The sequence below is a fragment of the Arvicola amphibius genome, chromosome 1 (genome assembly GCF_903992535.2).
Source record: "Arvicola amphibius chromosome 1, mArvAmp1.2, whole genome shotgun sequence".
Lineage (NCBI taxonomy): Eukaryota > Metazoa > Chordata > Mammalia > Rodentia > Cricetidae > Arvicola > Arvicola amphibius.
The window spans coordinates 183,622,961-183,649,817 of NC_052047.1; the positions used below are offsets into that span (position 1 = coordinate 183,622,961).

The 26,857-nt window shown below is 46.0% G+C and overlaps 1 protein-coding gene across 3 annotated transcripts in view; it reads right to left on the minus strand.

Annotated features, from left to right (window-relative positions):
- The window catches only part of LOC119808087 (dynamin binding protein), a 98,337-nt gene that overhangs the window by 18,212 nt on the left and 53,268 nt on the right, over positions 1-26,857 (minus strand). For 2 of the 3 annotated variants that reach the window (XM_038320424.2, XM_038320433.2), the window contains exons 5-9: positions 6,750-6,943; positions 6,059-6,158; positions 1,244-1,391; positions 693-710; positions 156-355 (exon numbers count right to left, since the gene is read on the minus strand). In XM_038320424.2, coding sequence (XP_038176352.1) covers positions 156-355; positions 693-710; positions 1,244-1,391; positions 6,059-6,158; positions 6,750-6,943 — 660 coding nt within the window. Of the gene's footprint in view, positions 1-155; positions 356-692; positions 711-1,243; positions 1,392-6,058; positions 6,159-6,749; positions 6,944-24,209; positions 25,327-25,363; positions 25,555-26,857 lie in introns of those variants that run through there. The other variant, XM_038320440.2, reaches the window with a different exon arrangement.

A 26,857-nucleotide genomic window follows, 5' to 3' on the forward strand; every position in this document is an offset into this window, starting at 1 on the left:
GCCCCGAATTCCAGCACTGTTTGTCCCTTGCGGCCCCCTCACACCTGGACCCTGCCCTGCCAAGCTCTTGGGAAGTAATTCTTTAGAGAAAAGCCTTGTCGGAGGGAGGGCCTGGCAGCTAGGCAACCTCCTTTACCTAACCGCGCCTTTCTCACCTAGATCCTTACGACGCTTGTACTCATTAATGTTAACATTGATTTCCTTGACGGCAAGCACCGCGCTGGTTAAAGGGACCTTATCCGGGTGGGACTCTGGGGTGGAATTCAGCAGCTCCATTAGCAGCAGTGGGTAGCGCATTATTCTCTGTACGGGCTTGATGAGGAAGGAGCCCAGGTTGATATAATTGGTGCAGCCCCTGTAAATCAAGTGGAAAAGGACTCCTGTCAACTGTCAACGCCAAAGTGTTTCTGGATTTCATCTGTTATCCCCAAAGCAGTTTGGTCTCTGACTCTGCACTCTGTTCTCTATTATTCAGTAAATCCAGTCCTGAACAGCAAAGATAGGCCTTGCTGTGGGGGAAGAAAAGAAGCACTAACAAATTAATAAATAAAATGGTATTGGTGGGAAGTGCTGTGAAAATGGCAAGCATGTCTAGATTTCTGTCTATAAGGAAATGAAAGCAGCCTTCTGAGGGCCTGACGAATCCACTGAATAAATAGTGTGTGCACCAGGCACCAAATGGAGGGACTTACCATTCATTGTACAGGCTCCTATAGGGCGGAAGCAGGAGGGGAGAAAGAGAGAGTATTAGAGACGATGGCATTGACCTTCTCACTATCCCCACAAGCCTACTCAGCAGACAAAAGCCACACAGGTGGAAGAAAATCATGGCTGCCAAGGGTGGGCATCCCAGCTTAGACAGCAAGCCATCTCCCCGGCTGTTTTGAGACTACAAACACCGACTCAGTTTACGACACATACAATTCCTCCCTCCCTTCAGACAGGCTCCACTGTGTGGCCTGTGCTGGCCTGAAAGTCACTGTGTAGACTAAGCTGGACTTGACCTCACTCCAATCGTGCCTCAGTCTCCTAGTGCTGAAACTAGAGGCTTGCTAACCAAGCCATACAATCGGGAAGTCACTTACGGTTCCCACGATACAACAGAAAGGAGCAAGATACAGCACAGGTCACGTGATAATGTGTCACTTATGTGTCAAGTAAGGTTGGCGGTAGATATCATGACCATGGGCATCTAAAAGGCAGGTGAGAGTAGCGGCAAAGGTGGGACTGTCGAATCTCCTACTTAAGATCTGCCAAGGAGTCCTGAAGATGCTTCTGGATCTTCTCGTCCTTCTCGTAGACTTCAAGCAGTGAAATGGCTTCGTCGTGGTTCTGGCAGTAGACCCTGTACGTTCCCTCAAGTTCATCCCGGTGATCAAGAAACACGGGTCCTTTGGAGCATACACAAACAGACACTAATGTCAGGACTGCTCTCAGTAGTCCAAAGCATATTGACAAACATGATGGTTATCAAGTTCTCCTGCTATAAGAAACAAGATAATCCATCAAGTTGATAAATACTCCTGTAATTGCTTAAATGAGAAATCATTTAAGCCACAATTGAGAGAACTATGTCACCCATGTATTTATTTTTCAGAACATGTATTTACACATTCTGCCTTGATACAGCTTCCAGGCCTCTTCATGAAGACAAACACTCTCCAATGGTCACATGACCCTCTTGCTCTATATTCTTCAGGAACATTTTCACAAGGATGAAAAAAATCCCTCCACAGCAGTGTTTTCTAACTTTGTGCACAACATAAAAACATAAGGGTACAAATGCAATTGACTATACTACTTTAAATATCTGTGATTAAATAAAACCTCAATTTGTAATATGATATGTGTTTTTCTTGTCCTTTGGTTTTTAAAATTTATTTATTGATTGATTGTTTTTTTTTTTTTTTTTTTGGGACAGGGTTTCTCTGTGTATCCCTGGCTGTCCTGGAACTACCTCTGTAAACCAGGCTGGCCTCAAACTCAGAGATTCATCTGCCTCTGCCTCTCAAGTACTGGGATTAAAAGATATGTGCCACCACTGGCCAGCTTAATTTTTTTTTTTAATTCGTAAGTGTTTGGCTGCATGTATGTATATGCACCATGTGTGTGCCTGGTGCCCATGGAGGCCAGAAGAGGGAATCAGATTCCCTGAAACTGGAGTTACAGACAGTTGTGAGTCATCATGTGGATGTTGGGAATCAAACCCAGGTCCTCTGTGCACAGAAGCAAGTGCTCGCTACCGCAGCCATCACTCCAGCCCCTCAATGTGTGCTTCGTTACAGATAACAGGATGAGCGATGAGCGTGGCCATCTCCACGCGTGCACTCTATGATAAAGGTAAGCAACTAAAAACAGCGTTTATGTCTACTGAGTGGGACTGAAACTCAAGGCAAATGAAACAGTCTAAGGAGAAATGAACAGACACACGCCAGTTAGTGACACATTAACAGGGTGCTGTCTCCCTACAGTCACACTGCCAGTGAATGTCACAGTGCAGCCAGTGTCAGACAAAGTAAACAAAGATGCAACGTTTCTTTTCTATCCAAATTCACAGACTCTAGGCAATCTATCCACAGACCAGGGGTTTACAGCCAGTGAGGCACAGCACTGACCCTGAAGTCGAGTTCCACACAATGATATTTTATTTTATTTATGTGTGTGGGAATATTCTGGTCCTCACAGAGGACAGAAGAGGGCATCAGCTCCCCTGGAGCTGGAGTACACGCAGTTGTAAACCACCTGGCAGGAGCCTTAGGCGCTGAACAGGAGTGACCCAAACTCTGACGCCATCTCTCCTGCCCACGGTTTCTTTTGGAGCAGCTGCCTCAACTCTCTGAATTATTAAACAAATTCTTCCTCATTCCTTCATTCCTTCCCTGTGTTAATGGCTTCACGACGCTTTAATTTACCTCTCTTAGCCTCAAAGACCCTTCCCTCATGGGATGCTCAATCTCTTTCCATGTACTTCCTATCAACGTCACTGGCTTCAGGTTGACCTGAATACTGGCCTTGAGGTTGCCTGTCACTGGGGTTACTGTCCAGTCTTGCTTTCATGCTCCTACTCCCTCCCACATCACTGCCACCTTCCACTAACCCTCTCCCTTAAGGCTGAGCCTCCTGCCTGGATCTGAGCCTTTCCATCTCCAAGGCCATTCTGCTTTCCCATAAATGCCTTCAGCATATCAATGTCCATCACCTAACTTCTTGTCTGAACTATAAACACAGACAATACCGTGTGAAGGTGGGGCTGCGGCTATAGTAATTCCTCACATACTCTAAGAGACAGTGTTAGACTAATTATAGCTCAGAGGTCCACTCAAACACCGTGTGGGGCCAACACCTGTCACTTCAGAGTGTGACATCCTGACCTGGAAAAGTTCTAGGAGACAAAACGACCTCAGCCCTAAAGCAATTCTCACAAACCTTAGAACAAAGATCCCCCTTGCAAGAACTCCTTAAATGCCCCAGTTCACAAAGGGACACCTCACTGTCCCCACCTGATGCAGCTGGGGGGGGAGACTCCACACTCTGAGAAGCTACTTGTATGGGGACCCTCATGATCAGGTGGCCATCTGAGCCCTGACTGTGTCTGCCCATGTCACCCCATACTCCCCCTATCCATCTCCTAAGAGTGCTGTCCATTAAGCCCCAAACACCACCTGGGACTAAAACACCTTTTGTTACAGAATATTCCTTTACACCTGGCAAAGACACATCACTGATTGGTTTACTAAAGTGCTGATGGCCAATAGCTGTGCAGGAAGAGGTTAGTCGGGACTTTTGGGAACAGAGAGAACTCCGGGAGGAAAGAGAGCAGGATCACCAGTGTGACACAGAGGAAGCAAGACACGCAGGAGGAGAGGTAAAAGCTACAAGCCACTATATCTATTAATCTATAGATTAATAAGAATGGATTAATTTAAGTTATAAGAGCTAGTTAGAAACAAGCCTAAGGTAAGGCCAAGCTTTCATAATTAATAAGAAGTCTCTGTGTTGTTATTTGAGAGCTGGCTGGCAGGCACAGAAAGACTCTTTACAATCTTTGGCATAAATGGGAGCAGAGGGGAAGTCACTCTGGTGAAGTGAGGACCACCTGAGGGCCCAAACGTAACACATAATGAAACAAAGTGGAAAAAAATAAGTATTAATCCTCCTTAGATGAGCTAAACGTCTCATCTTTTTCCTAATTCAAATAAATCACCTGCAGGTACTTCAAATTCATGGCAAGATCTTATGGACACCAGCCTTCACGCCTGATTACTGAATCCAGGCTGGGCACCGTACTCAAATGTGTGCCTTCTCATCCCCCTAACAGCAAGGTCCTGGCTTGCTAACTGCAGTGCTAAGCAAGCGTACTGCACGACAGAGCTTAGCCACGTGAGCCTGAATGGCAAAGACCCGAGTTTGGACTATGAGCCACATGACTATGGGCAAACTTCCTTCCCGCTGTCTGTTTCTCATGTGTAAAACAAGGTTAGACCATCTAAGCTCACAGGGGAAACCTCTGAGATCCAGCCCGGCTGCATGTGCACTGGTTTCACCTGGGGAAGGCAGGAAGTGCAGAAGTATGCTCCCACTCTCTCTAGTAGTCAGTCTAGGCACAGGCATGACAACCACCACCAGACGACAACAGAGAGAAACCAAACCAGATGGTTTCTGGAAATGGTCTGCAAACTTAAATGGCACTCTTACTTGTTTGAAACAGGGTCTCGCTATGTAGCTCTGGCTGGCCTGGAACTCACTATGTAGACCAGGCTGGCCCGAAACCTGCTTCAATCCTCCTGCCTCTGCTTCCAAGTGCTAGGACTGCAGGGATGCCCCTCTGCCCAGCTAAAATGACACTCTTAAGATGACACAGGGGCACGTTGCTAGATGGTGCTGAGTTTATCTGGACAGCTGCAACTGTGAAGGGCTTCTTTAGGATTCTACTAAAACAGATATTATAGTATAGCCCCTCTCATGACATCCCAATAGAATATGGCATAAGGGATGGAGGGACCCTTCTGAGGTCCTCCTGTCCCAGGTTTTCTCCCAGCCTTAGTTCCCTCTGGCGACTCTGGACTCATGCACTATAAGGAGAGTCCAGAGAGGCTTCCGTGACAAGGCATGGAGCCTGAGACCCAGAAGACACCGGCCAGGCCAACAGTCCAGCTCCAACCCCTAAGCTACAGCCACCCGCCCTAGCCCCTTACAGTTCCTACTCGCAGAACCTAGAGACTTATGTTTACTGACTAAAGTATGCTTACTGATTGCCAAGTGTCCACTTACATGGGGCAAGAGGTAATGGGTAAGTCCGCTTGGTTAAAAGAATCAGATGAATGTTTTCTGAATTTTTTCTCTCATTTTTTTTTCCTTTTTCTTTTTTCTTTTTCCAAGACAGGGTTTCTCTGTACCTTTGTAGCCTGTCCTGGCACTCACTTTGTAGACCAGGCTGGCCTTGAACTCAGAGATCTGCCTGTTGCCTGTCTCTGCCTCCCAAGTGCTGGGACTAAAGGTGTGTGCCACCACCGCCTGGCTTGAATATTTTTCACAATTATCCACAAAAAGATTTAAAAATTTGAGACAGGGTTTCCTGTAGCCCAGGCTTGCCTCCCACTTGCTACGTAGCTGAGGATGACCTTGAACTTCTGATCTTCTTGTGACTTCCACCTGTGCTTACAGGTGTGTATGACAACCTAGCAGGAAATACACTATAGCCACCACTGGGACACATAACTCAGAACTGAAATAAAAGCTTCTAAAAATAAATATATATAAAGTAGATGTTACCATAGCATATTCTGATACTTTCCATTTGTTTTATTGAATAATAAACACTGAATGTGCTCCACTAAGTTGACCTCATGACCCTCCAGCCTGAAAATCATCCTGTCTATGACACCCAAAACGTCTACTGCTAATACAATAACCACATCAAAGCAGACTGAGGTAAGAAAGAAAGCAGGGCCTCCACAAACCCTGCACCATGTAAAATGTCATTCCCTAGTGTATCACGCGGCCACCAAAGGACCCCTCTCCCACCACCCATGACAGAAACAGCTGCACAAGCTCATACCTACAGCATCGCTGATTTCCAAGGCTGCCAACAATTGCTTTGAGACTTTAATCACTATCTGCATATTTCCAAAAAGTCCCTCGAAATCAACGTTGGGTACCTAAGCAAGAGAAAGAAAGCATCAAGATGCATGGAGATGAAAAGGAATGAAACCTCACTCACATCAGGAATGTTACTCTGAGGTCAGAGGTCATCCTCTTCACCCATTTCCACCTCAGTTGTCTCTGCTGTCATCTTTTGTCCCTAGGGTGTAGTCTGGCTCCAGAGTATCCCCCCCTCCCCGGGGGTCATGTGTTAAAGGCCTGTGGAGTTACTAGGAGGTCAGTCTCTCAGCAGGTAGAGACTACCTGGAGGAAGTCAGGACACTGAGGAGAGAGCCGAGCACCCCCGCCCCCCCCCCCACACACTGCTTCCTGGGTGCCAGGAGGGAGCAGCTTGGTTCTACTGCATAATCCCTGCAAAATAATTCGCTGCTTTGCCACAGGCTCAGAAACGATGGTGCCAACCAACCACAAACTAAAACCTGAAACTGTGCCCCGGTAAGTCTGTCCTTAATGCTGATTCTTTATTCCTTCGCCACTGGGCCACTCAGTCTGCAACCGTAGTACTGCAGTAGATGACACAGCCTTGCTCCAATCCCAGCATTTCAGGCCTAAAGGGTCCCGCTGTCACGAGGCCTCCCATCTCCCACCTGTGCCTGCTGCAGGGGCACCATGACCCGCTCAATGCACATCTCCAGATCCCGGATGTAGTCTTTTTCCGTCTGCACGAGTTCAGCCACCACCTTGGCTCTCTTCTCCAGCATCCGCTGCTCCGGCTTTTCAGGGGACACAGACCCGGAGGGGGCCACCAGGGATGAAGACTGAGAAGAGAGGAGCGTCATGTCTGGAAGGGAAAGGAGGACCCGTTAGCAACTTCGTGAAGAGGATGCTCCAGCACTGGGAACCAGGAAGCAGCATTCCCGGAGGGCCAGCCCAGCGCTCTCAGGACTGGGGACCACCAGGAGATGGTAGCAAACATCCAGTGTAAACAGGGATGGGGCGCTCAGCAAGCCACCTCTGCAGGGACTCCTCCCAACTGCAGGATCCTTTCGCTTTGAAGCTCAGTCACTCTCAGAGGACCATTCACTATCGCCTGCCTCTTAGTGACGTTGAAAGGACTGCCAGCCTTATCAAGAACTAATTTTATTTAATCAGATATAAAACCCGTTTATAACGCCTGCAGCAAAAATACTAAGCTGGGAAATGAGGACATCAAATACAGCCCACTAAGAATATTAATTTGGGGGTGGGCGGAGAGATGGCTCAGCCGGTAAGCTCACTCGCTGCCCCGGAGGACCTGGGACCCGCAAGGTACAAGGGAGAGCCCTGACTCCCTCAGGTTGTCCTCAGACCTCTACATGCTGCTGCTATGGTACATGCATGCACACACAAAGCAGATTAATAGATGTGATAAAATGTTTTAAACATTATGAAAAAGTTAGAGGCAAAAAGCTAATAAAAAAGAATATCATGAGGAACACATAGCAATGCCAACTGGGCAGAGACTGGAATCCCCTGCCTGAGAAGTGAGGAACTATTGGGGATTTCCATCAGCATATTGTTAGGTGTGGAACGATCCCTATCCAAACTGTCATCAAGACTCACGGTGGTGGTTACTTCAGAATGGTCCTAAAGACAGGTATAAAATACTATAGGCATTAAGTTCCTTAATCAAATTTCATTTTTAAAAATCATGCCAGGTGTGTTGACACATGTCATTAAACCCAACACTGCAGAGACAAAGGCAGCGGATCTCTAGGAGTTTAAAGCCTGCCTGTCCAGTCTGCAAGTTCCAGTCCACCCAGGGCTATCCACAGGGAGACCTTTTCTGATGTAGAGAACTAATCCTCATCGTTACTGATGTTCTTCTTTTGCGGCGTGGGGTGTATCGCGGAGCCGGAGGAAGGGAGACCCAGGACACGACCACGTGCGTGGGAGGGATGTTTATTAAGGGAAGGGGGGTGCTCCACAGTGCGGGTCAAGGGAGGGAGGAAAAAGAGAAGGGGGATGGATTTAACACTGGTATATATAAGAATCTGCGTAGGCGTGGTTGTCCATTGTGGTGTTTCTGGGAAATGTAGTCTTCCAGTCCGGCGGGGTGAAACTGATCCTTCTGGGAGGTGTGGTCCTCATCCCATGAGAATCACAGTTACCCCTTACAGTCCCTGTTACTTGGATGCACAGGATGAGGCTCGTGAAAAAATGAGGAAGCATTTGCTCATTTAAACAAACTGAAATAAAATTAACAACTGGAGAAATGTAACAGTGAGGCGATCTCCTCTAAAGTCCAGGACTTACTCAAAACCTACAAATTCGCTAAGTAAATACAGTATAAAGTCGGAGCAGAATTCAAAGCAACAAAATTAGTATTCACACTTCAGCTTTTTCAGCAGACTAGGTTCTTCAAAACTCTCTTCTGCTGCCCCTAATCCTAAACCTTAGGAATGTCAGTGTTTACAGACGGGGCGGGAGGCGGCTTGGGCTTGCGTCCCAAAGCAAGGAGGTCCTGAAGGAGGGGGGGAGGGGGCGATGCTAACAAAGCCAGGGAGCCAGGGAAGGGCAGCCTGCCCAACCAGGCACTTCAGTATCAAAATTAGTCAGCACACCAACACAGTATAATCCATTGACTCAAGCAAGAGCTGGACGCCCACAGCCCTGACGCATATGAGGGGGAAGAGGAGAAAGCTCTTCCTCAGCAGATGTCAAATTTTAAGAACCAGAAAAATGAGAGAGAGAGAGAGAGAGAGAGAGAGAGAGAATATCATGAGAGAATCATTTTCAGATGTGGGTAGTGCAGGCCTTTCCCCAGTATGCTCTACATGGAGAACTCCAAGTCAGCAGGGCCACAGGGTGGGCCCTGTTTCCGACAGTGCTGGCCATGACAGTGAGGTTGAGATGGTCAGGGCATTTAAACTAACTATTAAATATTACATGTTAATTACAAAAATGAAAAGAAAAGAAATGACTACACATTGGAGAAAGGACAACCTGGCCTTCAAAGTCAAGGTCACCAGGAAGGGGCAAACAAATGCCACAAATGCCACGTTCTTCTAAGTTGCCTGGAAATATCATACACCCTTTTTTTTTTTTTTTTTTTGGTTTTTCGAGACAGGGTTTCTCTGTGGCTTTGGAGCCTGTCCTGGAGCTAGCTCTTGTAGACCAGGCTGGTCTCGAACTCACAGAGATCTGCCTGCCTCTGCCTCCCGAGTGCTGGGATTAAAGGCGTGCGCCACCATCGCCCGGCCATACACTCTTTTTTTGTAGTATCCTAGTCACAAATGTTGGTTTTGAAACGAGTCTTGGGGAAACAGCAAACAAAATTGAAGCTTTATAGTCTTCAAAATGTCATTGTCATGGAAAAAAATTGGAGAACAGTTCTCAAACATAACTGACTGGCCATTCTGTGCTGGCTCCAAGCACACTGTCAGGGCACCTGCCCGGGGCTGGAGAACAGCTTCAGATTATAGACATGACCACGCCAATGAAAAATTCCCTGCAGTTTAAAGTCACATAAGAAACACCCATATTCACTAGGCTGGTAGTTCACCCGTGCCATACACAACAAAACACATGGAAGCCAACTAGGGGGAATACACATGCAATAAACTCTCAGACAACTGAGAGGAGAGAGAAAAGCAGGAGGAAGGGAGGAAGGAAAGAAGGAAGGAAGAAAAGACAGACAGACAGACAAGACATGGTACTACGGCAATTTTCTATAAATTGAACGTTATCCAAAATACAGTTTAAAACAACAGTTAGTATCGTTCTTGACCTTTCCTTTAGGCACAGTGAGTGACGACGTTAAGCATCCTTCTCAGTGGCACCAAAGCACTAACGCTATCATACGGAGATCAGTTATATCTATAGAAACCTTTTTAATGGAATTGTTTGTTTTAAGTTCCTCCTATGGCCACACTTGGTGGTACTTGTCTAGAATGCCATTTCGGAGACAGAAGGATCCTGAGTTTACGGCCATCCACAGCTACATAGAGAGTTCTACATTAGACTAAGTCATATGAGACCCAATCTTAAAAAAAAGCAACAACACAAGCCAGTGATTTCAACTTGATTGTTTTTGTTTTGTTTTGCTTTTTGAGACACGGTTTTTTTGTGTAGCCCTGGCTGTCCTGGAGCTAGCTCTATAGACCAGAGATCAGCCTGCCTCTGCCTCCCAGTGCTGGGATTAGGGGCATGCACCACCACCGCCTGACTTCAAAGTGATTGGTCTTAAATATCTTAGCTCTTGCTAGTGGCAAACTAACAAGAGAAACTCATTAATACAGGACTATAAAGCTCCAAAAAAGGGGGAACATTTACTAATTCCAACCGCATGCAAGCTAATTTACAGACTGTACCCGAACTCACTTACTCTGCCAAAGCTTTAAAGTATGCCACAGCTATTATTCCTACTTAACAGATTAAAACCCGAAGATTTAGGAGGCTGTCCAGCTATGGCAAACAGCATCTCTGGAGGAACAGCCTCAAAAGATTAGGTTCAAATCCTGAGCATTGAGTCTGGTGCTGCTGGACTCTCGAGTGGAGAAGGCCAGGCTGCTTCATGTCTTTAAAACGTTTCCGGGAGATGGTCTTCTAGGAATCAAAGATCTATTAGTAGCAGTGCCTGGACGGACAAAGCCCCAAGCAAACTCTTACTCAACCAGAAGCCAGCAGCCTGTGCCAAGAGATTAGGATTTTACTTATATTAAAAGTGAGAAAAATGTATCCTATTTTTTTCAAGCTTCAATAATGGTTATGACACATTTTTCTTCAAAATTTCCAGAATGCATTTTGTTTTGTTTTGTAGACAGACTCTTAGCTAATCAAAACAAAACAACAAGAAAAAAAAAAAACCAACCCAGACCTGTTATTTAATAAGATAAAAGAAAGGCCCTCTGTGGGGTACTGTTTTCAGGACTGCAGTTTCCTGGGTGCCACTCCTGAGAATCTCACTCAGCAAATCTAAGGAGGACCCAGGAATCTGCATTTTAACAACTCCTCGGGTGTTTCTGAACGTTCCATTGACCGCACTCCAGACAAGAATGTCTGGTCTGAAATCAGTCCAAATGTACTGATTCCTTTAACCCACATATCTGCTAAAATAATAAAAAAAAGTTTGATATATCATTTTGTAGAGTTGGAAGTGTCACCTGGGGGTAGAGCTCACCACAAAATGAACAAATGTAGTACTTGGAAAACTGCAGTGAGTTGCAGCGGTGACAAGCTTTGGAGCTTACCCCGGGAGCCAGCCCTACAAAAGTTCACCTCTGGGCAAATTCCTCATCTGTAAACCGAGAACACCTGTTTTGCTGAGTCCTTGGGGGAATTAAACAGGATAACTGAACAAAAGGTAGTCCTTTTCCCACGGTGGGTGAGATACTGCCCTCAGCAGCAGACAAGAGTGGGGTCCATAAGTTAGAAAAAACGCGCTGAGCATTGGTTCAAAACCCCTACTTTCCTACAAGAACAAATCTGGGGATGAGCAGTCACACCGAGGAAACAGAGGCATCAGCCTACCAACAATAACCAGTGCGGACCAGCGGGCCCTTTCTTCTTACAGGTGTGAAGGAGCTGGGACTGACTGCACGAATTTAGTGATTTAAAGCAAAACAAAACAAAGTATTTGAGGGTTCGGAACCGTTGTCGCTTCGCTTTCTGTCGCCCTCCGGCCCCCACCACCAAACCAAGGCCAGTTCTCGGCAGGTCAGCGAGTTACCCCAGATTCATTTCCACCAGTGGGTGGACCCAGAGCTTCGTTAGATACAAAGCCAGGCCCGGTTCCCTAGGGAGAGGTCGGCTGTGTGCAGGAGGGAAGCCCAGCGCCCCCGCTCCGTCCCACCCTGTGCTCACCCTGTGCTCTCTGAGCTGGCGATTCCCACCATACCTGCAGCCCTGAGGACCCGTGCGCCAGTGTGCGGGTGTGCGCGAGAATCAGCCCAGGAACCGACCCTTCCAAGCGTCCAGAAAGCGCCTTGGCCCCCTGCAGCCCGCCAAGTAGGGTCGGCCCATCCCCCGGCTTCACGAATTTCCCTCTGAATCACCCGAAGCACGCAGGCACCGCCGGGGCTGGTGGTAAAGGATGGAGCCGGACTCCATCCCCGCTGGACCAAGCACCAGCGCCTGCGTAAAACCCTTTCCTTGCCGTTTGCTTTTACTCTTAGTCCTAAACCCCTCGAAATCCCACCTTTGGACACTATTAGCTCTTGTTTTTTTTTAGCCACATGCTAAACTTTGTCTGGGGAGGCTGTGAAGTGGGCAACATTGTCTGCCAGCGCAATGCCCTCACTTTGCTCTGGATTTCTCAAGGCGACCAAGCCCTACTGTAGGTTCTACCCTCAGAAGACAGAGAGATCTCTCTCAGGTGCGCAAGTTCGGGGTAGTCAGAATCCAGAATCAGGAATGATTGGCATCTGGAGTCCCTACACATATTGCAAGCATTTATACTTCCAAGGAATCTAAGGAGAAGGAAACTTCAATGTGTCATTCTGTAACAAATGAAGAGAAAGAAATAGGATAAACGAAAGGAAAACTTGGAAACATCCATTTCTAAATACACACGTATAAAACGTAGGCATGCAGAGAACATTCTGGAAGGGAAACACACTAATTTCACCATTGAGTCAGCCTCAGGGAAGCTAAGATTAAGAGAGATTTGAATCCAATCAGTACTTTGAAATTCTGCTGAGTGTTGGGATGGACCCAGGGCCTTGCACACTGGCTAAGCACTCACCACAGAGTTACACTGCCAGCTCCCAGTTGGGGTTTTTTTTAGTGTCACAAAAGGGCATAATGAATTTTTAAGAAAAAACATGACATCTCAAGATACTCTGTACAGGTAAAACTGTAAGCTGTCTGAGAGACCCTAGCTTTGGTGTGGTCCTTCCCACAGCTGAAAACACCCCACCTCCTGAGGCTTTAGAGTGAGCTTCTGTTGCTTCCCTGCACCATCAGAAGGCGGGCACAACTTTGAGTTTTTTTTAATTTATTTAAACAAATATTTATATGGCACTTAGGCTATGTGGCAAACATTGCTTCAGGCACCTGCCTCTTCCTAACCCCCACCCCCACCCCAGTTCACTAATGCCAGCGGTAGGGAAACAGCTTACCAGAGACGTGGGTGGTCTCGCAGTGAGCTGGCTGTCTTGGTTCTACTCCTGGTGCTCTTCCTGCCAATTGGGACCTAGATGCCACTTTTGGATTTTGGTAGCCATCTGGTGGCTAAAGATGAAGGAGGACAGTTTGAAAGGACAGTCCTACACGTCTTTGCAGCCGCAGGCCAGCCATCTGCACAGTGATGCAGCTGGTACAAGGGCTGTACTCAAACAACTATTAAACCTACTGCGTAGAAAGCCAATTAAAAAGGCATCAGATAAAACCTGGCTCTGACCACACACGGTGGATGCTCAATGGCATTCCAGAGGGCAGGGCTGAAGGACCAACAAAGACATGGGCAGTAGGTAAAACTTCTGAATTTTCTACAGCTCTTACTTTTAAAAGGCTTTTGTGTATTTATAGAAATATGAGGAATTGAGTCCAGGACGTCAAACTCTACCTCTGAACTAACCAACCTAATAAAAAGATCTTTTAACTCAGAGGCTCACTTTTAGGAATTTATTGTGTAAGTAATTGGGCAAGTGCAAAGACATGCGTGAGCAGAGACTTAAGCAGGTAGAGCACGTGCTGCTCTTGCACAGCTGTGACCCAGGCTCATTTCCCAGCGCTCACAGGGTGCCTGACAACCTTCTGTACCTCTAGTTCCAGAGGGCTCTGATGCCCTCTTCTGGGCTCTGTGGGCACTGCATGCATGTGATGCAGAGGCATTCTTTTTTTTTTTCTAAAAAATAAAGCTTAAAAATAAACTTTGAAATCATCTAAACAGAAACAACCAAATGTTCCTTCAAATCAGGTTGTGTAAATAAATGATGACATGTCCATAAAAAAGTAACTATTGTAGCCATTAAGATTTATGTAAGGGGCTGGAGAGATGGCTCAGAGGTTATGGGCACTGACTGCTCTTCCAGAGGTCCTGAGTTCAATTCCCAGCAATCACATGGTAGCTCACAACCATCTAAAATAGGATCTGATGACCTCTTCTGGCAGGCAGGTATATATGTAGAGCACTCATATACATAAAATATAAATAAAAATTTTAAAAAATATTTATGTAGGGATGTGCTAAGTCAGTAGAATGCTAGCTGAGCACACACAAGCCTTGAGCTTGATCCCCAGTACTTCATAAAAATAGGCATGGTGGTACAGTCGACATTTCTTTGGACTGCCAGCTCCCAAATAATGACATGGAGACTTCTTATTAATTATAAAATCTAGCCGGGCGGTGGTGGCGCACGCCTTTAATCCCAGAGGCAGAGGCAGGTGGATCTCTGTGAGTTCAAGGCCAGCCTGGTCTACAAGAGCTAGTTCCAGGACAGGCTCCAAAGCCACAGAGAAACCCTGTCTTGAAAAATCCAAAAAAATAAAAAATAAAAAATAAAAGCTCCTTAGCCTAGGCTTGTTCCCAAGTAGCTCTTAAAACTTAAATTAACCTAGTTATACTAATCTACATTCTGTCACATGCTGTCTCTCCTCAGTGCTGTACATCGACTTCCTCTGTGTCTGGCTGCTGAATTCCCCTCGCCTCAACTCCTCCTAGAGTTCCTACATCTGTCCAGAAGTCCCACCTGTCTTCTTCTGCCTAGCTATTGGCCATCTGGCTCTTTATTAAACTAATTAGAAGGTACCTTAAACAGGTGCAGAAGAACAAAGAAACATCTTCCCACAGTGTGATCAAATATCCCACAACATGGTGGTGCACAGCTGTAAATCCCAACACTCAGTAGGCAGAGGGTGGAGAATCAGAAGTTCATGGTCATCCTCAGCTACACAGTAAATTTGAAGCTAGCCTGGGATACATGAGGCTTTATTTCAAAAGAAAAGAGGGTGGGAATATAGGTGTATAGGTACCTATGTACTAACATGCAATGATATTAATGTATGCTGTTGCTGAAAACAATCAATATACAAACAGTTTATAAAAGAACTGTGGTTTTGTTTAAAAGGGAAAGTTTTTGTTTTTGTTGTTGTTATCAATTCTTATTTATCTGTGTCTCTGTTGGTCTGCAGGTTCACCAAGTGCATGCAAGCATACAGAGACCAGAAAAGGGTGTCAGAACCTTGAAAACTGGGGTTACACATGGCTGTAAACCACACAGGGTGGAAACCAGAAACAAGACAAGGTTGTCTACTCTCTCCATACCTATTCAATATAGTTCTTGAGGTCCTAGCTAGAGCAATAAGACACAAAAAGAAGATCAAGGGGATACAAATTGGAAAAGAAGAAGTCAAACTCTCACTGTTTGCTGAAGATATGATAGTTTACATAAGCGATCCCAAAAATTCTAACCAGAAACTTCTACAACTCATAAACACTTTCAGTAATGTAGCAGGATACAAGATTAACTCAAAAAAAAAAAAATCAGTAGCCCTCCTGTGCACAGATGATAAAAGGGCTGGGGAAGAAATCAGAGAATCAACACCCTTCACAATAGCCACAGATAACATAAAATACCTCAGAGGAACTCTAACCATACAAGTGGAAGACTTGTATGACAAGAACTTTAAATCTCTGAAGAAAGAAATTGAAGAAGACACCAGAAAGTGGAAAGATCTCCCATGCTCTTGGGTAGGCAGAATTAACATAGTAAAAATGACAATCTTACCAAAAGCAATCTACAGATTCAACGCAATGCCCATCAAAATCCCAGCAAAATTCTTCAAAGACCTCAAAAGAACGGTATTCAACTTCATATGGAAAAGCAAAAAAGCCAGGATAGCCAAAACAATCCTGTACAATAAAAGAACTTCAGGAGGCATCACAATCCCTGGCTTCAAACTCTATTACAGAGCTATAGTACTGAAAACAGCCTGGTATTGGCATAAGAACAGACAGGAGGACCAATGGAACCAAAGAGAAGACCCAGATATCAATCCACACATCTTCAAACACCTGATTTTTGACAAAAGAAGCAAAACTTATCAAATAAAAAAAAGAAAGCATATTTAACAAGTGGTGCTGGCATAACTGGATATCAACATGTAGAAGAACTAAAATAGAACCATCACCATGCACAAAACTCAAGTCCAAATGGATCAAAGACCTCAATATAAAGCCAGCCACACTGAATCTTATAGAAGAGAAAATGGGAAATACACTTGAACGCATTGGCACTGGAGACCACTTCCTAAATATAACCCCAGCAGCATGGACATTGAGAAAAACAATTAATAAATGGGACTTCCTGAATCTGAAAAGCTTATGTAAAGCAAAGGACATGGTCAGCAAGACAAAACGACAGCCTACAGAATGAGAAAAGATCTTCACTAACCCCATATCAGACAGAGGTCTGATCTCCAAAATATACAAAGAACTCAAGAAATTGGTCACCAAAAGATCACATAATCCAATTAAAAAAATGGAGTACAGACCTAAACAGAGAACTCTCAACAGGGGAATCTAAAATGGCTGAAAGACACTTAAAATGTTCAACATCCTTAGTCATCATAGAAATGCAAATCAAAACAACTCAGATTCCATCTTACACCTGTAAGAATGGCCAAGATCAAAAACACTGATGACAACTTATGCTGGAGAGGTTGTGGGGAAAAGGGAACACTTCTGCATTGCTGGTGGGAGTGCAAGTTGGTACAGCCCCTTTGGATGTCAGTGTTGCAATTTCTCAGAAAATTAGAAAACAACCTTCCTCAAGACTCAGTAATACCCCTAGTATACCTAAAGTTTTACAGTAACCCAGACACAGAAAGACAACTATCACATGTACTCACTCATAGGTGGTTTTTAAACATAAAGCAAAGAAAATCAGCCTACAAACCACAGTCCCAGAGAACCTAGACAACAAGGAGGACACTAAGAGAGACTTACAAAGATCTAATCTACATGGGAAGTAGAAAGTAGAAAAAAAGACAAGATCTCCTGAGTAAATTGGGAGCATGGGGACCTTTGGAGAGGGTTGAAGGGGGGGGGGGAGGAGAAAGGCAGGGAGGGGAGCAGAGAAAAATGTAGAGCTCAATAAAAATCAATTTAAAAAGATAATACAGTTCCAGTCTCCAAAGAAATTACTTTAGACAAAAAAAAAAAAAAAAAAAAAAAACCCAAAAACACAAAAAACAAACAAACCAAAAAACTACAGTGTGGGTGCTGGGAACCAAATTGGAGTTGTTTGTGCTCTTAACCACTGAGCCATTCCACCAGCTCCCAGGAAATGGTACCTTAAATGCACATATTTGGAAAACGTTGAAGGTGTAGAAATGCTGACTTTTTGATGTATGTGTAATATTAATATCTTACACACACACACACGCATACAGTAAAGTAGGAAAAGGGTATTGGCTGTACCACGAGAGTATTCATCTTTTAATGACTTTGTAAGTCTATCTCGAACTCTTCCCTTAACAGCCTGAGGTCTCTTTCCTGACCTAGTAATCTCTTCAAATTGATGACAAAGCAGGCAATAAAACACCGCTGAAATGACACCTTGAACGAGTGAAAGACAGCAGGGAAGCCATGGCAGCCACCACGGTGGCTTCCTTAACTTCTGTGTAGACGCAGTTACAGATGTAGTGAGTCTGCTTCAGCCCCCAGAGGAAGCAGATGGTCTCCGAATCCGCTCAGCCTCGTCCCCGCCGGGAGGAATCATAAATCCTGGTTTTCCCTATTCCCATGCCACTGACCTCCGCCCACCCACTCAGCCCCCATTCTTTCCCTCCAGCACCCACTTCACTTCTGTCTGGAGGCAGTGTGTCCTTTCTTCTTCAAACTCTCAAGCTGGGCTCATTGCTTTCTTCAGGGACCATGGGAAACGTTTTAGATCGCTGAACTTCAGTGCCGAATCCATTTCATCTCAGGACCCTAAATCCCAACAGCATCAGGATAAACTTCCCCCATGACCTTTACTCAGGAATTGCCGGCTTTGGCCTTTATCTGGGAGGAATTCCTGCTGGGCCAGATTCTTAGAACTAGTTAGAAGCCACTCCCCTCTCCCTACTTTGTTCTCCAGGCCCCTTCTCCAGGTTCCTAACCAGAATCCAACGCCTAATCCTTAAGTCTGCAATTCATTACTCCAAAGAATGCAAGGGGCAACTGAGACACCATTTCTGAATTTGCACCAGATACACACAGATCCAGGCAAAGGGCGTCATCGGGAGCTTCAGACCGAGTTGTTGCTTTTTAGTCTTGGGGTAGAAGTGAAATAATAAGGCAAAGATAGACAATTAATTTGCAATCTATTATTACTGCTTAATAAGAGGATTTTGAGGGGGTGGAGAGATGGCTCCATCAAGAGAGAGGGCAGATACTGCTGCTCTTCAGAGAACTCAAATTCAGTTCCCAGCACTCACTCTGGTGGGTCACAGCTCCTTGAGACCCTAGCTCCAAGGGATCTTTTGACCGACTGAGCTCATGAGCACAAACCCACACACACATGCATATAAAAGAGACAGACAAGCCCGGCAGTGGTGGTACACTCCTTTAATCCCAGCACTTGGCAGGCAGATCCCAGTGGTTCGAGGCCAGCCTAGTCTACAGAGTGAGTTCCAGAAGACAGCCAGGGCTACACAGAGAACTCCTGTTTTGAAACACACACACAATCTTTTTTTAAAGAGAATTTTGTGTCAGTCAATAAAACTTTTTCTTTAATTTTGCTTTTGTTTATTCTTTGTTTTGTTTGATCAAATTTCGTGTAGCCCAGGCTGGTCTTAAATTTACTGAATTGCTGAGACTGGCTTTGAACCCCTTATCCTCTTGCTGTCACCTCCTAAGTGCTGGGATTACAGGCCTGTAGTGCTATGTCCAGCTAAACAAAACCTCTCATGAAAAGTCTTGCTAGGTGCCCACACTGGCCTGGAACTCGTAGCGTTCTTTCTGCTCCCGGCTCAGAAGACTGAGATGACCGGCATGCGCCACTGTTAGCAAGCTTCGCCTGGCTACTGGTTATTTTCTGTACTACCTGGTGAGCCCATACTTCCTTCAGTTTATATTAAGTGACTTACTTTCTATTCTTTCCACTTGTTCTCTTAAGTACATATCTTATGAAATAGTCTACCCCATGGTAGGGCTATCCAGGCAGAGGGAGCTGAGACCCGCTAGCATGTCACATCTGCAATCAGGAAACAGAGAGGATGGATGTATTTTATACCATAGCGTGGTCTTGAGACTATGGGAGCAAGGGATGGGAAGTCATGGCTCAGAAGTGATGTGTGGACGCAGCTCAGGGCTCAGAGGGGAAAGGCATCTGTGACACAAGCCTGGGACCTGAGTTTGGTCCTCAGGCTCCATAAAGAGATGGCAGGAGAGAACCAAAAAGCTGTTCTCTGACCTCCACATGTCACCTCAACAATAAATTAAAAATTTATAAAGATTATTAACCTTTAAGAAGGAGTGATATATTTGAGTGTTGAGTTGACAAGGGGTGGGGCTGTGATGGTTATTAGGGTTAATCATCAGCTTGACGGCATATACTGTGCTGGGAGACCAGGCCTCTGGGCATCTTAATTATAGCCATTGCTGTGGGGAGACCCATCTTAACTGTGGGCGGACCATTCCCTGAGCCGGGAATTCTACAGTAGGGTATGGAGAAAGTGAGCTGAGCGCTAAAATGCATTCATCGCTCTCCTCTTCTGAGCGAGGACACAATGCAATGCCATGCGACCGTCTACTGCTAATGCTCCAGATGCCTTGATTTCCCTGTGCCGACAGCTCCGTACCTTGAACTGTGACCTAAAATAACCTTCCCTTCCTGAATTGGTTTTCTCAGCTCATTTTATTCCAGAAACAGGAAAAGAAGCTCAACACTCCCTGTAACAAATGCCATGCCGCAGCCGTTCAGTGCCCTTCCTGCCTACTGCCAAAGATGGGTCTCTCCAGCCACATCCTTTCTGGTCCCTCTGTTGTATGACATGGGTTCTGCCCCTCTGTTTGAAGCCCACTCTGACTTCCTAGTGCCTCCCTGTCTTCTAAGTTTGCTTATGTAGAAAGGATCCAGGTCTTCTGGCTTCCACTCTGGTAACATATCAAAAGTGCTGGTCTGGGCAGTAAGACCACAATCCCCTCCTGGTCTAGGTGTGTCTGATTGCCTTGAATGTTGTCAGTTTTTCTATGTGCTCTCCTCACTCAAAAATTAAGTTGTTCTAATTTAAGCACTTTTCAAACTTTTCAAAAATGTTGTCCACATTTTATTCAGAATGTGTATATATACATTTATAAAATGTGCTTTTATATGTATATATGTATGTATATTCACAAATGCATAAAATATCATAAAACATGGTTTTTGATTATACTAGATTTTTCTTTTTTCTTTATTTTGGTTTTTCAAGACAGGGTTTCTCTGTGTAGCCCTGACTGTACTGGAACTCACTCTGTAGACCAGGCTGGCCTCAAACTCAGAGATTCACCTGCCTCTGCCTCCTGAGTGCTGGGATTAAAGTCATGTAGCACCATTGCCTGGCTGATACACTTTTAAAATTTACCATTAAATTAACTTTTATTTTAACCAGATGTAGTATTTCACAGCTGTAACCACACATTCAGGGTTGAGGGGAGGGAGGCTAAGGCAGGAAGTGTGCTCGGAGTTTAGTGTGAGTCTGGACCATATACTGAATTCTAGGGCCCACCCAGCTTGAGAGTCTGAGAGAGTCAGTCTCAAAACAATAAAGAAACAATGAAAGCAGGGCTGGGAAGTTGGCTTAGTGGTTAAGGGCACTTGTTTCTGCATAGAAGCCAGGTTTGACTCCTAGCACCCATGTGGAGGCTTATCACTTCCTCACACACCAGACATGAATTTGGTGCACAGATGCACATGAAAGCAAAGAACACTCACACACACAAAATAATAAAAGCAAATCTAAAAAAAAGTTTAAGCCGAATGTGATGGTGTAAACCTTTAATCTCCCAGGAGGCAGAGGCAGGTGGATCTCTGTGAGCTTGAGGCCAGCCTGGTCTAGAGTGAGTTCCAGGACAGCTAGAACTGTTATACAAAGAAACCCAAAACCAAAGCAAAGAAAAAGAATTCTTCATCTCCAGCTCCTAATACCCACTTTCATTCAGCACAAGCAACAGGGAATTCCTGTCATAACCACTTACATTCTTAGCAAGTGTAGAACCTTAACAATGCTGACCTGGTGGCTTCTGTCATGCTGAACTTCCTACTGATAACTAATTAACAACTGCAGACATGGTATTAAAACGATAATTATATGTAGACATTACGAAACAATCAAAAGCAGCAGAAACTGAAGAGGACATGACTCAAAACAAGGCAATGCAATTAGGCCACATTTGTATTTACCCATTTTCCCGGAGGCAATTTCTAGCCTCTTGACAAGTAAGAAAATAAAGTAGAAGAAGAGAGTCAACAAATAGCCAGCAAGTAGTCAGCCTAGACTGAGAAGGCAGAGTTCAAGCTGCGGGCCAGGAAAGGGTTAGATATAAGGGAGGAAGTCCTGCAGGGGAGCCCCCGCGGAGAAGAGCAGTCTATGGAGAAATCCTCTCAGGTCCTTCAACAGAGATGCCAAGGAAGCCACAAGCAAACAGAAAGTGGAGAAGAAGCCTGAGACAGTCAGCAACTGAGGCATCTGGAAAACACCTAAATCAGAGCTCACTGAGGAGGCTTGCTCGCTCACTCAGCACCTCCAGTTCACAGAAACCTGACACTTCAGGAGGGAAGGGCCTCCTAGGTCTGTGGACCACACCCTAGGGCCAACGTCCAAAACTATTAACAGACTTGTCCCAACCGCTCCAAGACAGGGTACTGGAGAAGGATCTGGTGAGGTCAGTGAAAGAAGGGAGGAAAAAGAGCTGGGGAAGAGAGGCTGGCTGCAGCCACAAGCTACTGTTGATGGTGGATGGATGGATGGATGGATGGATGGATGGATGGATGGGTGGATGGATGAATGTAACAGGGGAAAGGGAGAAAAAGAAGGGATGTTTCCCCATTAAAGTTGAAGTATTTACAAATATCCAAAAGGAACAGTAACTATAAGTCTGTGCCGCAGAGTAGCTTGGAGTTGACAGTCTAGTGGGGCAATTTGTAAAGAGAAAGGGAGTCGGGTAGAGAAAACACACATGCACACACAAATGGTAGTGTACAAGCACTTACTTATATATTTATTCCAAACACATGAGTAATATCCTTTTAAAAGCATTTTTTAAATGTGTGTGTGTGCTTTTCTTGCATGTATATGTGTGGACCATGTGCGTGCCTGGTGTCCACAAAGGCCAGAAGTGGGTGTCAGATCTCTGGAAATAGAATTACAGAAGGCTGTGAGCTACCATATGAGTACTGGGAACTAAACCTGAGCCCTCTACAGGGGCAACAAAGAGCCCTAATTAAGCACTGAGCCAGCTCCATGGGTAAAATCTTGACTTAGCCAATAGGGAATCTAAAGCTCAGAGAGGTTAAATAATTTGCCTAAATGACACAGTTGGTAGATACTGGAGCTGAGATTTGAACCCAAGGCACACCCACTAGAACACTTGCTTTCTTCCATAGTGCATGCTGTTGCTAGGTAACTCGCAGTAAAGGCCATGACTGGTACTCAGAGACAGCTACCAGCACAGCAGGAAGCTTAGAGATTACTGGTGGGAATGAGATTTTACAACTGTCAAAGGGGGCATCAGGAGCATAATAAGAACAAATGTCCACAGCTCCCTGAGGAACCCCATGGTCTGGAGCAAATACAGAGAGTTAAGGTGGACGGGAGCTGGTTTCAGAGAGATCACAGGGCACATTACAACACAGCAAACAGAACAAACACCTTGATGACAGTTAGGAAGCTTCCAGCAATAAGGAACCACAGGTAGGAAGCAAAGTTCACCCAGGAAGAGATGTGGGGGAGGGAAGAGGAGCCATATCCAAACCCACACAAAGACACAGTCAGACTTCTCTGAGCCCAACAGAATTGTAGTGTCACCCCATCCCAATCATTTCAGAGAGAAAAATGAATCCCTAAGGAGACAAGAGGAAAGATTAGTTGCTAAATTCCTCAGTCTCCCAGCTGAAGCTGGGGTTGATCTCGTTTTCATCTCCGTGAGTGCAGGTACACGGAGCCAGCTTTGTCCAAACAGTGGCTTGGAAATTTTGAGTTACATCAGGTCCATGCTAGATGGGCTAAAATGTTGACATGTTACAATGGGAGTTCATCTCTTTGGTCTTTGATGGCTACAAACCTAAGCAGGCAGCCATTCTGTGGGAGCCCTAAGGGAGGAAGATCCCTCCTGGAGGGAGGGTGTGCAGAGTGGGGGGTCTTCCAGATCATTCGTTCTCTCCAGTTCCAACCCTTATCCTCTATCATAACCTGGACCCCCATCCCCCATGACTGGCCAGAACAACACAGGCTGTTTCACCTGAGGAGAACACAAACTCTAAACAAGACCTTCAGAACACTGAGGACACAAAGCCAGAAAGAGTCCCTTTGAGCAGACTCCTGACATTCCCACTCTGAGGGAAGATCACCAAGGGAAGGCTGCGGGGTGTGTGTGTGTGTTTATGAGAGAGAGAGGAGAGAGGGAGGGAGGGAGAGGGAGAGAGAGGGAGAGAGGGTGGGGGAGAGAAATGGTTTACACAAAACAGAACAGGTGCAAAGCGCTGAAACAGCCCTGGGCTCCACAGGAGCTCTAGGGCTCACTGTGCCGGTTAGATGAGAAAAGAGCAGCTTACAACAAAACTCAGCTCTTCCACTAAAGTCTAAAGAAGTTTGGGGACCGAGAGAAGTATGCTACAATAACACTTGTGCTGTCCCCACAAGGACAAAAGCATTAGTGTAAAGATGGAAAGAGGACTGCAGCTGGGCAACTCACAACCAAGAGTGAAGGACATTCTGCGAGAGGGCCACAGCACATCACCTGTGACACTATTTGTACCTTTGCTCAGCAAAATACTCCCAAGAGAACATGTGTCCAAACCAAGCGTCTCATGCAAACACACTTGATAAGAACTCAGAGGGTCAGGTTCCAAACATACAGCACATCTCATGATACTGCCATCCACGTCACCCATTTTCAGGCCGCATTGTAACTGCCGGAGGTCTGGCTGGGTTCCTACCTTGGGAGTTCTTCCGTCTCTGCACGAACTCTGAGTGTCTCAGAGTGCTGGGAGCCGTGCGGCGGAAGTGGCTGTTCCTTCTCCAGGTGTCTGAACCAGCCAACCTTCTCACCTCCTCTAAGTGCCAGGTGCTTTCTAGCGCAGGGACCCCAGGAATCCCAAAGTGGTGTTCTCCTTGCTCTCCCCCAGGCTGCTGCTGCACACCATCAGAGATGGCTCCTAGGCCGCCAGGTGCCCTCATACCCAGTCTGTCACTGTCATGATACAGCAAATCCTCCCCTGGGTGCAGAGAATCGATTTGTCTATAATCATGAGGCTCGGGGTTTGGAGAGAAAGTATCAGAGCTTTTATTTTCTGTATCACAATTAGCTAGATCCCCGGGATAAGTCTTTGTTCTGGGGTAGGTTGCGCTGCTTTGGCAAACCTTCCTGTCGTCTTCACAGTATCTAACAAATTCTTCACCTTCGTGGATCCCATTCCAGTCTGGAGGCTCCACAGACTCCCCGTTGGGATAAGGCCCAGGAACATAACATGAAGTGCGGTGATCACCACAATCTAAGCTAATTCCTTTATAATTCCCCAGGCCCCAGTACCAGTTGTGAGGTTGATGTGAGTTCCTCAGAGAGTCACCCAAGTCCCTGTAGCCGTTCCTGTGCTTGGCTCTTTGTGTGTCCTCAGAATTATAAACCTTACACTCTACACAGCCATTCACCGTCCGGCATTCTCCAGCTTCCAGGATCCCAGGCGGGCTTCCCAGAAGCAAACGCTCCTCTGTCCCCGGCCTGACATGCACACAGTCTATGTCTTCTCTATTCTTGTAACCAGCATAGTCCTCTGGGAAGAGACCATTCCCTCCTCTTCCATTTGTTTCTCCAGAGTCCATATAGTTTGGTTCACTCTGCTCAAAATCCCAGTACCCACAATCTCTTTTTCTGTAGGGCCGATTTCGTGCCCTGGCCCGGCAGGTAGAGTCCAAGTCATTTTCTGCACAGAGCCCGGCTGGCTCAGCAAGGCTCCTTCTCCGGAGGCTCCTGCAGTCTTCATACTCCCAGCTGGAGCCCCAAGGCCCTCTCTCCTCCGCTCCACTTCCCTCCCCAATCTCAGGAGCTTCACTCATGTTCACTCAAAAAAAAAAAAAAAAAAACTTCACTCATGTTCAATGAGAACACAGGTTTCACTTCGCTGTGCCATGGGCCTGGGCTGGGCTGACCGCGGCAGGTGTGGTCTAGCCTAAGGCTGTATCTGTCCTCCTTAAAATGTCTCCCAGAGCTCCGGAGTCTTCCTGTTGCTGTGGCCGGAGTGCGGGAAGATGTGGAGTCATTTCAACTTCAGGATCCAATCAGTGAGTTACTCTATCTTCTCCTCAGAGGCCGGGAGATAATTAGTAACTAGAATCCGTGTGATTGGTGTTGGCAGCCCTGCTGGTGTTTCCCTGAGCTGGTCAGACTGGCTGGGCTGCTTTGTGCACTGAAGGTACAGGCATTCTGATGCCCTCAAGGTCTTTAGGAAAAAGGAGGCTACGTGAAAGAGCAAGAGCACCCTTTCAAAGGCCAGGCTAGGGTCTCCGGTCAGCCAGCAGCCTCCCTTTCAGGCCGCCGCTGTGGGGATGAAGACAAATACTAGCACAGGCAGCAGCCAAGTTTTCTAAGCCGGAACCTCGGACACTCTTCTCCCTGCCCTGAATGCTTTGCTCCTGTGAGATCAGTGAACATGCAGAGCACACTCACCCCGCCAGCCTCTCACACTCACCCCGCCAGCCTCTCACCGCCCCCGCCACCCAAGCTCCAGCGGCCTGCACACCAGCCATCCCACTGAAGGAAGACTAGGTGTTCCTGTGCTCTCTGTGGGGGCAACCATGGTGTGAAACGCCTTTTCTAGAGAACAGTCATGTTCTCTCTTCTTAGATCCTCTTCTCAGAAAACACCAAACCTATCCGTTTGCTAAAATTATTTCTGTCCAGTTCCTACCCCATATTTAAGAACTAGAGAATGTGGCTTGAAATCATAAAGGCTGGTGGGAAAGTACCTATGGGAATTCCGCAAGCTTCAGATAGAGAGGTAGACAGACAGACAGACAGACAGACAGACAGACAGATCCACTAATCAATCTTGTACATGGGCATTGAGGAAGAGGAGATAAACAAAGGGACGCTCACACGGGACACCCCGAAGCCATGCACTGTAAAATAAAAGGCGCGTGGCAAGGGCTACATAACAAACACAACTGGCAATGGCGCCAGAGTCAAGCGCTGGGAGAGGATTCACACGAACCTCAATCGGGTCATCCTTCCAGCCGCCTGCTCAGCCGTTAAATGCTCAGGAATAATCATTTTAACTTTTCTCTGAGCCCAGTGTAATAAGCCCTGTCCATAATGCAGAGTTTATCCTACAGCTTACAAACTTATTCTCTCCAGGCCTCAACTGGCCCTCCTGTAAGGTGAGCAGGTGGCTTTGGTGACTTCTCTGAGTCTTCCCGCCCTAACAATCCTTGGTTCTATTTTTCCCTCACAACTTCTTAGATAGGCTCTTGGAAACAATGTTTCTTTCTTTGATGCTTGTGGTTTATTCTTAAACATGCTATCATCGAGCTGTATGTCTAAGCTGTCTTTACCTTTGCTTTAGTTGTTTCTGTTTGAGACAGGTCTCTGT